The 12,384-nt window shown below is 42.1% G+C and overlaps 1 protein-coding gene across 1 annotated transcript; it reads left to right on the plus strand.

Annotated features, from left to right (window-relative positions):
* Positions 1-4,973: 4,973 nt before the first annotated feature.
* LOC109787349 (uncharacterized) lies at positions 4,974-6,229 on the plus strand. The gene has a single exon (XM_045228847.1). It carries the CDS (start codon positions 5,256-5,258, stop codon positions 5,826-5,828), a length of 573 nt encoding a protein of 190 aa, XP_045084782.1. The 5' UTR covers positions 4,974-5,255; the 3' UTR covers positions 5,829-6,229.
* The last annotated feature ends 6,155 nt before the right edge of the window (positions 6,230-12,384 follow it).

Here is a 12,384-nt window from a genome sequence, read left to right on the forward strand (position 1 = left end):
TGACCCGTTCTCCCCGTTCCTCTTTAACATGATTGTCGATGCCCTTGCGGTCATCCTTGATAAGGCCAAAGCCTGCGGCCATATCCGGGGCGTTGTCCCCCACCTTGTGGACGGAGGAGGGGTCTCCCTCCTCCAATATGCGGACGACACCATTGTCATGGTGGAGGGCTCCGTGTCCGACATCGCCAACCTGAAGTTCCTCCTCCTGTGTTTCCAACAGATGTCGGGACTCACCATCAACTTCGACAAGAGCGAAGTGATGGTCCTCGGCTACCCCCCGGACGAAGCTTTGTCCATTGCGGACCGGCTTAACTGCCGCCTGGGCACCTTCCCCACCACCTACTTGGGGTGCCCATTAGTGACTCCAGACTCACCGTCGCGGATCTTCGCCCTACGGTGACTAGAATGCAGCACAGGGTCGAACCCTGGAGGGGACGCTGGCTGTCGAAGGCTGCCAGGGTGATCCTAATCAACTCCTCGCTGGCTAGCCTTCTCTGGTTTCTCATGAGCTTCTACAGCCTGCATGAGACCCTCCATTAGGAGGTGGCCAAATACCAGTCGAGGTTCTTCTGGGTTGGCGAGGGCGACAAGCAGAAGTACCATATGGTGAGCTGGCCCGACATCTGCAAACCCAAAGACCAAGGGGGCCTTGGGATCCTGTCCTCCCGACGCATGAACATTGCCCTCCTGACCCGATGGCTGTGGCGTATTGCCAATGGGGAGGGAGGCCTCTGGCTCCCCATCATCCGTAATAAGTACCTCCGTGGCCAACCTCTTGCCTTTTGCCAACGTACGGGTGGTTCCCAGTTCTGGCAGTCCGTGATCCAGCTTCTGCCCGTACTACGCATCGGCACATCCATCTCAGTTGGCTCCGGAGCCTCGACCTTGTTTTGGTTCGACCGCTGGCTTGGGGACGCCCCCCTGGCGGCGCGTTTCCCAGAACTTTTTGCCATTGCGGCTGACCCTCGGGTCTCTGTCGAGACGGCCCTTATTGACTTAGGGCGTCTCGCCTTCCGGCGCCCCTTTGGCCCCCTTGAGGTGGCCGCCTGGGACTCCCTCCTCCAAGACATCGCATTTATGCCGATGGACGTGGCGGAGGACCGGGATGTTCTGTCCTGGCGCCTCGAGCCCTCTGGACGTTTCTCCACGAAGTCCCTGTACGGCACCATTGCTCCCTCGACGGCCCCGGAACCTTTTAGCCTGATCTGGGACATCCGTCTCCCGCTGAAGATCAGGATCTTCCTGTGGCAATGGATCCGTGGACGCCTCCCCTCTGGGGTTGAGGTCCTCAAGCGTAATGGCCCGGGTGATGGGATGTGCCCCATTTGTGGCACGATTGAGGATGCTAACCACATCTTTTTCTCGTGCCACTCTGCCCAGTTCCTTTGGGCCTGCTTCCGCGAAACGGTTGGCGGACAGTGGTGTAATACCAACTTTCCCGACCTGCTTACCGAGCTTAACGCCTGCCCTGCTCGCTACCGCCATATTAGATGGCTGTGCGTTGGGGTTCTCGCCTGGACGCTTTGGAACATTCGAAATAAGCTTGTTATTCAGAAGGTGCCCCTCCGTCGTGCGACTGACTCAATCTTCAAATTGTGTAGTTACCTGCAGCTTTAGCGGCCGCTTAGCCGCCCCTAGGACCGAGTGGCTCCCCCGATCTTCGCTCGATGGCGCTCGATGGCGCTCCGCGTGGCTCCCCCGCTGCCGCCTCCTCCACCTGAGCCTGACTAGACCGCCTGGCGGTTATGTGGTTTGTGGCGTGTGTGTTTTGGGTTTAGGGCTTATTGTGCTGTGCCCTCAGCATTGACCCTTTCGTGTACTATTTGTTCCTATGGACCTCCGTATGTGTGTGCGTGTGTGTGTGTTGGACCTTGTTGGATGCTTGTTGTGCGGTTGGCTTTATAATATAAAGCGGGGCGAAAGCCTTTTTTCGGTAATCTATGGATAGTTCCACAATGACACATGGCTTATGCATGTCTTGTCTCAAGAATAAAGTTATGTTGAATAATGTGAATGAGAGTTAATACATAGTTCAAAACATATTAATGGTTAGATAATTTGGCTAAATCTTCATGAATTAATTATCATTAATAGTTATGTAGGATTAGTATATGTGGTGGAAGGATATATATTTGACCTTAGGCCATTTCTTTACACCATTTTACGGAGACAATATTCAGTGATGACACCAGTTTAAAGAAATAAATGATTCGCTAGTTTTTTCTTATCGTGGACATTAGTTGAGCAATTTTTTTTAAATGTGCTATGGTATACATATATAGTTGAGACCTGGTCTCTAAAAAAATAATACTTTCTGACTTTATTCTATTTATTTTGGCAGATAACTCACATTTTGTCTCCATATTAGTCAGGAATGGACACGTTGTGGGATATGAAGAATTGATATTCCATGAAACAGTGTTTGACAGATTCCTAAAAATAATTCGATACCGGGTGAGTGTAGTAGTTATCCTACCCTTCTCCCGTCGCTAGGTAGTTGCATGTACTAGTAAAGAAAGCTCTTATTCCCCTTAATCATGTAATGCTTGATGAGGTTGTCATGAGCACACAAATGTTGACAAATGCAAAGCATCCCTAAATATTTCTAACACAAGAATTGATGCCTTGGTGACTCCACCACCAAGGAGAAGCGCGTAGAACTGTTACTTACTATACTAAAGCGATCGAATCTTGAGGCCTGAATTTTCCTAGCTAGTTTAGTTTAGTCCATAGTACGTAGTGCTTCTCATGTGTGCATGCAAATAAGTATACCTTCTTGCTCAAGGTTAAACAAGTGTTAGTCAAGAAGCAAATTTGCATTGCAACTCTCCTTGCGGCTTTATATATATGATTAATAATGGTGGTGTACATACGTATGCAGAAAACTGAAGCTGTTCAAGCATGCTCCAGGTGATTAATAAACTGTTGGCTGCTAACGTCGAAGGGAGCTAGATCAGGCTCAACTCAGCTGCAGGTTTGGCTTGAGATGGGTATGGTCCAGAGGCTCACACATCACACATGCTACCAATTACCAAACCAATGCAAAGCTGCATGCTGCATGATGCATGAACTGTCTAATAGACTAAGTGACGTCGATGCCATGCAAAGATGGTGGCTAATAAAGCCCTACCTGTACCTTAAAAGAAACCTTGTTCATGGGAAATAGAACTCTGGAAACTTTCTCGGCATGCCAGAGTAATTTCGTGTAGAAAGCCCCGTTTTGACGAAGATTACATTGGTGTTGTTCACGGTTAAATGCACTAGAGCAATCCTGTGACCAGATTGTATAAATGGAGCAAAGGTTTCATGGAACTACTCAGGGAGCAGTGCTTATGGCGTGTGCCGTAGTTACGTATATTTTTTTCTCGCCAGGTTGAGAAGGCGTAAATATTGTCTAGAAAGTGGAGTGTATCCCAACCAAGTCCATCCAAAACCAAATTAATTTTGGTTCACTATGGATATGAAAGGAGTCATTTCAGAATGGCGCGGATTTCAGTTTCGTAAGCCCACCCAGAAGTGGGCATCCCCAGGCTTGTCATTGAGTTGTGAACTCGCGATCGAGTTTTATTTTTAGGTACTTTATACTGAGCATTGAGGAGCCTAGAAATCAATCGCAAAGCAGCCTTCTCAAGCCAACATGATATCGGCGTCTACATAATATACTCCAATCTGCGAGTTTATATATAGTCTCCACCTTTCCAAATATATGGTGTATGCATTTCTTCAGAAGTCAAACTTTTGTATGTTTGACAGGATGTAATAGAACAAAATACACCTTATATTTTGAAATAAGGAGTATATCATTTATGCATGTCATTTTGCCGTTGAAACCTGGATGAAAGTAATCGAGCCTTTTATGTACCACTTGGCATCTCGAAAAAAGATATTTATTTGAAAAGGGGCGCTTTATTACTTAAAAGATTTAAGCATTACACCCGGCCTCTGCATAACTACAATGCACACAGCCAAATAAGGTCCTCTCACACAAACAAAAAATAAAAAGGCGAGATACAAAAACATGAAGAGTCTGTATAACGCCTAAAGTGTACGTCTGAAAGCGATCCGGTCTCTTTTTCGTCAGCATTCCGGAGTTTTTTTAAGTGGATAGGAAAACTCAGATACTTGAAGGGACAAATTCTGAATTTGCAGTGAAAGAGTCTTCACCAGGAATAAAAACTGACGTAGAATTTCTTTTACGGAAATGCTCTCTTGTAGAAGTTAATTTTGAGCACAGACAACTTCTGGAAAGCGCATAAAATTAGGTTAAGATGTGCAGCTTGGTACGGGCCAGATAATACATATAGATCCGGCTAGGTATTACTACTACTCCGATGGTTATTTAACAGTAGTTTTAATTAAGGTGGCTTTTCGGCTGGATGAAGCCACAAACTGGAAGAGGCCTTTTCTTCGTACTGCCAGCCAGCATTGTTGGTTACTGAGTGAGTGCACAAGCTACGTATCAGATTCAAGATACTGTTTCATGTGGCTACTTGGGACAGCGATGAGGCGTTTCTTGAATGAGCTCATCATTCATCAAGCAGCAACTAATTATTCATGAAGCATAATTGTCTTTCCAGATTGCGATGTTGGTCTAGTCATTCATGAGTCACGGCCAAACTCATGGACCTAACACAAGCAAGCTCTGCAGGATCTATTCATGGGGAGCAGATGAGCCTGGGCTCAAACGCAATTACGTGAAATGAAGTTTGATTGTTGTTGTGCCAGGCTTCACTGAATCTTGGCAAGAATCTGCAAGTGGTGTCTATCCAAATTCATATTGGATACTGAATTTGTTTTCTCAGTTTCTCTGGAACGGGACATGTTTCTAGAAGAGGGAACAGTTGACCCAGAATCTAATTGGCCGCCTGCATCATGCATCATCATCATCATGCACGATCGTCTGCCACTGCTAGCTGCTGCATATTTATCCATTAGCTAGCCCAAGAGAAAAGAAGAGGTGCATCATAGTTCAATACTTCCATGGCGCCGCGTTACGTGCACTTGCAGAAGGCGGCAGATGCTTCTTGGTCTTGTTGTAGGGGTAGCTTGTGCTGTTTGTTTAATCAGAAACTCATGCAGAGATGGTTAGAGTCACTGCTGCCTTGCTACTGGCTGGTTACTTTATGGCTTAGTTCCTTGTCTATAAATTCAGATGCAGTCCGATGCCTTCTTCTTCATCCATTTGTCCATCTCTGCTTCTTCTTCTTCATCCATTTGTCCATCTGTGCTGCTTCTTTTTCATCCAGTGAGGTGCAATGATGAAGAGATTTGCGTTCGAGGAGAGGGAGATGGCGCGCGTGCTGCTGCTCGTATCACGGGAGCAGGCGATGCCGATGCCCGCGCGCGGCGACCGCGCTCCAGAGCGCGCGTTCGTGTGCAAGACGTGCGACCGCGTGTTCCCGTCGTTCCAGGCGCTGGGCGGGCACCGTGCCAGCCACAAGAAGCCACGTCTGGATGGCGACGGCGATTTCAAGCCCAAGATGCACGGCTGCTCCATCTGCGGCCTTGAGTTCGCCGTTGGCCAGGCGCTCGGCGGCCACATGAGGCGTCACCGTGCCATGGTTGCTGGAGGCCATGGCGTCACGGCGGTGCGGCCGGCGATAACGACCAACAACCCTAATGACAATAGCAACGCCGTTGTGGTTGTTGGCAGCGCAGGCGGCATCAAGCGCGGGCTGTGGCTCGACCTGAACCAACCGCCGTGTGACGATCTGTGTGGCAGCGACGTCGATCACGGCGAGTGCGGCCATGACGCCGCAGCCGCTGGGTACACGTTCCACCAGTTCTTGGATGCCGGCACCATGGCGGTGGACTGCGTCGGCTACTAGCGCTCCTCTCCCTCTATTCCCGGGTTTTTGCCGGACAGCAATTAATATCTGTGTGTGTACTTACTACTACTTTAGGTTCTCTTTTCTCTCTTTTTTTCTTCCTGGATTGGATGAAGACATTAATCCATATTTTGTAGTAGTAGTTTTTTTAAGGTGATTTTGTAATAGTAACTTTTTTAGGGGTATTTTGTAGTAGTAGATGTGCCTAATGGAAGGGCATGACGCACATAGATCATTTCCTTTTGAGATGACAGTGTGCTCAATTTGGTGGCTTGGAGGCCCACCAAAACTAATTACCTTGGGTTTTGCTGTTATTATTGATGAAAAAAACCTTTGGTCAAGTGGCCCAATGTAATTATTTTATCATTGTAAAATACACGTGAAGCTTATGGTTTTTTCAATTTGGTGCAAGTGAGGATGATATGTTTTCTCCTTCTTTTTTTGACGTGCAAACCAGCAGCACTGCCAATTTTCATCAAGATAGAAAAACAAAAAACAGAGTGGCCTAGTTTGTAAGGGAAACTAGGCCGAAAACCTACATCGTATGATGATCAAGGGACAACCATGCCAAAGAAAAACCCGACCACGCGATTGATTAAGGGACAATCGTGTAAAATCCCCACAACCATGACGACATCGGCCAACTCGAACTCCACCACAAATATGATTACAATCCGGAGATGTGTGGGCGAGCTCTTCGAATACACCTTCAAGAAGGCCTTTCGCCGAGAGCCACTCACACCAGCCCCACCAGACCCCGGGAAAAGTTCGGCCACACCAATAACCACCACGACAACTATCGAACCAACAAGCCATGATCTAGTGGAGAGAAGGAACCCTTCGGCGGCAGCACCAAGAGAATCGTCGCCGGTATCCTTCCATCCCAATTGAACCAAGGCTTTCTCCTAGAGCCCTAAGCCCCTCCAGCTACCCTAGGCAAGCACTCCAACCATTTCCAGCAAAGAGGAAGCTGAAGCGAACCTGAACCGACAGTAGCACACCATGACCGTCGTAATAAAACAAGCTGATGCTTTTGTCTTCTAGTATATTCTTATTCTCTCACAACAATCACTAACGGAATAACACTAAAATTTGAGTATCCACTATACTCGGCTAATTTTAGAAAAAGATCAATTTTAACCCTAAATCATTTTATTGCTGAACATGAACATTAAACTAGAGCTCTCTTGACATTAAGCACTGGAATCTCTGATAGCAGCTAACATGAGCTCAACCCTTGTTTAAAACTGCTTTGCATTTGAGGTCTTCCGAATTAGGTGGAAATTTCCATTTATATAGGAAATTCTATGAACTGGTTAAGAAACCATCAAAAAATATATTACCATATACTGTTATGGAAAAATGACAAGAAAAACTCATTATCTCTAATACGTTTGCATGGAACACAAATAATCATACTTGGTTGATTTTTTTTGACCTTCTCATTTAATAGATTCTCTACATATTAAAGATAATATAGATTCCCCATATTTAGGAAGACAAACCACCCTGCAAACCATAACCTAGTTATTTAGGGTGGGTTCACACCTTAAATATTTCAGAAAGTTGAACAATAAAAAAGCAAATACATCAGATGCTACATATTGGGTGCCTATAAAAACTCATCCATTAATATGACAAGTAGTCTTCTGCATAGTAATCCTGTAGCATTCATAAATTTATACCACTTTCCATTTTTTTCACAACAAACCCAATGTAATTACTTAACTAGAGTGCAGTTTATATAGAGCTTATGGTTTTTAACTTGGTGCATGTAATGTTGCATCATTTATTATATTTTTATATTCTTCCAAAAATATCAGTTTGAAATAAATATTAAATCTGGTTGGTGCTCCATTTTTAAAACATAAAAAACGGTTCAAAGTTGCTTGGGTCCTTTTTACTCCCACTAGTGAGCTGAAGAAATATGCAAAAGCTGATTGCATGTTTAGATTTTTTTACTGCAGACAATCGAAGAAATATTATTTTGAAACATATATTAAATCTATTTGGTGCTACGTTTTTAAAATAAAAAACTTCAAAGTTATTTTGTTCTTCCAAAAATCTTAGTTTGAAATACATATTAAATATAGCTGGTCCTCCATTTTTATTCTTCCAAAAATATTAGTTTGATATACATACTAAATCAAGCTGGTGCTCCGTTCTTAAAGGAAAAAATGCTTCAAAGTTATTGATGTCTTCTTTACTTTGACTAGTAAATTGAAAAAATGTGCAATTATATATTGCATGTTTAGAATTATTTTCGACTGTAGACAATCTAAGAAATTCACGGGTCTGTAATTGTTTTTAATGATAAAAAAATACATCAATATTTCCTTCCTTTAAGAACGTATTGTTTAATTTGATGTAGTACATACGCATTACCAGGAAAATCCATATGGATTTTAGTCTCTTGTGGACCCTTATGAAAGAAAAATATGGAAAATAAATTAACATGTAAGTACTATATACGCGAACCATGCACGAATAGAACTGAACTAATAATTGTTTATTGGGGGGCACCAAAGAAAGAAATGTTACGATGAATAATATATATACCTACCAGTTTTGCTATTATAGATCAAGCCCAAAAAATAAGGCATTTCTAAATGGTATTCTACATAGAGATGTACACCTACATGCAAATATAATATTTTGTTAATTTCTTTGATATTTTTATATGTGCTTTCAAGTTTTTTAATTTTAGAGCTCAATGAGCCTAGGATAGACTAAATGCTTGGTACTATAGTGATGGAATCTTACTCATTGCTAGTATCACAAGATGAATTCGTCCTTGAATCTTCTAAATGTACTTTTCATGCAATACTACAGTGCGTTTGAAGTCATTGTGGCCACCAGGTAACAATATGTACTTAACCCATGTTATGTTTCATGGTTTTGCTTTCGAGAGATAAAAGAGCTAACTTATTGCCTTCATGATAAAAAGGATGACCATTAACATTTTTTCTGCGAAGTCCAAAAGCTACATATTTTACCAAAGGCAAACCTTACAAGAACACCCCTCACGAATTTTGTACAAAATAAGTACAAGGGGAATTCGCGACTGTCTCTGTCTAGCACAAGCCGATGGCAAACCATGACCCTAACTTCGTGTGGTACCAGCTCCACATTGCGGGGGGCAAGGACTTATTGTAACTGCGGTAGGGAGTCACCAGATGTTGATGCCAACGACAAATAACAGACGGGCAATATTATATACATTCTTGCTCACACTCCTAGTTTTTGTGACAATCCTAAAATTCCTTCTATACCGAAACCAATAGACCATGCAACTAGAAAGTTACAATGGTGTACAAATTAAGGCTCATCACAACAAACACAATCTTGTGTAGTGTGTTGATAATTGTGAGAAAAACAGAAAGGCTATGAAACTAGGAGATGAAATTAAGTTAGAATATTAGTTTAGTTTCATCAAACCTTTTATGGTTCTTTTAAACTGATAAAGCGGAAAACACCGGTTGGCAATAGAATTACAAGAGCTCCAAAATCATCTGTCTATAAGACAATGAAATAATTTCCACATGGGGACCCACAACAAACATGGAAAAACACGAAACTAATTTCAAAGTTGAAATCTTAATTATCAACATAACAAACCTTCTTGAGTTCACATTCTAGCCGGAATAGAACAGAAGGTCCGTTTAAATCCACAACAAGAAGAGTCGGGCGGAACAAGAAAACAATCTGGGCACATGTTCTAGAGCATCATCCGAGTTTGAGGATCATGTCCCCGCTCCCGGAAACTGGGATCCACACCATAGATCATCAAGCCTAAAGAAGATGAAGAAAAGTACTATCATCGTTTACCAGAACACGTGACCTAGAACTTCAAATTGACACAACATAAACTCACATCATGATCGGCGCCTAGCAGCAAGGTCGCCATATCTAAGGAAAAGAAGAACAATTGAGAAGCTGATGTTATCACCATCGTCAGAGCCGAGACGAACAACAAAAACACACCTAAAAGAATGACAAAAAATAGTCAGCTTCCCCAAACCTCACGACGCTATGCATAGAGGCCGTTGGAGGGTGGGTGGGTTGGGGGGAGGGGGGGAGTGTTGCTTCACCGTTGTAAAGTGATGGGATCTTTAGAGGTGGTATAATGTTTTCGAAAATTTGTCTGCCTAGTTTTGAAATATTGATGTGTGAGGATAATGTATTTGACAGTGTTGTATTGTTTCAAAATGGCTGACTTGGCAACTTGTAAGCCTCGATGTGCGTAGAGATTCAGGAATCAACTGTTGCTGGCCAATGGTATCCACCATTAATACCTAGTAAAACATAAGGAAAAATACGGCTTCCCTTGACATGGCAATATTTGTTCTAATGTTTTGGAAGATTGGGTATATATGAAATGAAAACTCGACCACTGAGTAAAAACTTTGTAATACACAATAAATGGTATTTTCCCACATGACTATAACCTTGATGAATCTAACAAGAGCACGTCGATGTACTGACAAATGCAAGCTAGCACCCCTAGTTTTCTAATAACACACGAATATATTGCTCGATGATTGATTCCGTATAGCTTTACCACTACTCTCGTGCGTGATCCTGTGCGTCAGTTTCAACAAGGAGCAATACTACTGGCTGTTGCTTCTAAAGTGATCGAATCTTTAAATAAACAAGTGTTGATCATCGAGAAGCAAAATTCTAACTCAACTCTTCTTGCTTGCAAGTGCATGTATAATTAGTACACCCCCTGTTCACAATTATAAGGCGCTTTGGATATTTTAATATAAACTACTTACGGACTGAAATGAGTGAATATACACATTAAAATGTGTCTATATACATTCGAATCAGAAAAAAAGTGAAACATCTTATAACTGTAAACGGAGGAAGTATTATATATACACGAACGGACTACCCATACATAGCAAACTGCAGCTGCTCAAGCAGTGTTGCAGTGGTCGAAACAAAATATATTCTAATTTGTTGGAAAGAAAGAAAGAAAAAGCTGCAACATATCCCAAATCAATTGGACATATAACGTGTTAAGTTGTTGGCTATATTCATCGCGAAAAGAAACTTGTGAGCAATTGCGACAGGTGAAAATTAAATAACTTGTGACGCAACATACGGATATGCGGGAAGTAGATAGCATTATGCTCTTATCAGTTATCATTATCCGTTGAAGTATAGCTGATTGAGAAGTATCTTGCTCTTATCAATTTGTCAATGGCGTCAGCAGGTACCAATGATTTTTCGCAAAAAAAGAAAGAGCAGGTACCAATGATTTGTGCAGAATAATTGATTAATAAGGAAAGAAAGTATTCAAACTTGGGCATACAGGAAGTAGCATGGAAAGAGCATATACATGTAACGCATATACTCCCTCCGTTCCCAAATATAAGTCTTTCTAAAGATTACAACAAGTGACTACATACGGAGCAAAATCAGTGAATCTACACTCTAAAATATGTCCGCATACATCCGTATGTGATAGCCCATTTGAAATGTCTAAAAAGACTTATATTTAAGAACGAGGGAGTATGACGCATTGCATGCATGCACGGACGTAGGACATACAGGAAAGTAAGTTTTGAGCCTTCCAGCCCAATTGATCAAATCCGTGGCTTTTTACCTGGTCCACTTATGTAAACCCAAAATGTAAACCCCGTAGCATTCCTTACTTCTACATATCCTCCCCCTTCTGCACAACACACTAAATCTAATGAACTGAAGATTTTTTTTAAAGAAACACGGTACAAACGAAGATGCTTACATACAAACTCATCCCTATGAATGTACGCACACTCCTTACCTTTATGAGTACCTCCAAGAGACGACAAACTTGAAATAAATGCAGGAAATATGCGACCACCTATGCCAAGTCAAGGAACTTTGTTGGTCTGGTTTCATCACAAGGAACCTAACCATCTAAGCTCAGTATATACTGAGCTTCTATTTTTTTTCTCTTGGGGCACCACGCTATGTTGCCTCTCTAGTAAGTTCTTATTCTTCAAAATAAATGTAAATTTAAAATATTTATCAAATCTAGCTGGTATCCTATTTTTTTAGTAGTAGTAGGTATGTGCTCCCGTGTTACCGACAGGGGGTGGTAAATATTTTTTAACGCAATAAGAGGACCATACGGGACAAATCTTGATGCAAACCAGGTAGACAAAATAAGATTATGTTCTTATTATAAAAGTGCAAATTTTCCTACCATTGCTTAAATTGATAAAATATATAGCTGCATGTGATTGATCTGCTATTTATTTGCTTATGGAATGTGAATTTACTATTATTTATTAGGTACAAAAGATGTCTGACTAGTATCAGCATAAGAAATAATTTGTTTATGGACCATGAATTTATTGTATACCATAGATTGATTTGATTTATTGTTTTACAGAAGATTGATTTGATGAAAACCAGAACGGGATGGAAAACCAAAAAAATTGGTGGTGGATGGGAGGACGTACGAAGAGGTCGTAGGGAGAAAAATTGACGTAAAATGGAACCTTACGTTCTTTTTAAGTAAATTAGAGAAACTTGAAGCTCCCTTTGATGGGATTGGAGT

This window comes from Aegilops tauschii, chromosome 1 (assembly GCF_002575655.3).
Source record: "Aegilops tauschii subsp. strangulata cultivar AL8/78 chromosome 1, Aet v6.0, whole genome shotgun sequence".
Taxonomy (NCBI): Eukaryota; Viridiplantae; Streptophyta; class Magnoliopsida; order Poales; family Poaceae; genus Aegilops; species Aegilops tauschii.

Bases quoted from the DNA above. Each gene is read 5' to 3' on its own strand.
- LOC109787349 (XM_045228847.1), top strand. From the start codon at position 5,256: ATGATGAAGAGATTTGCGTTCGAGGAGAGGGAGATGGCGCGCGTGCTG.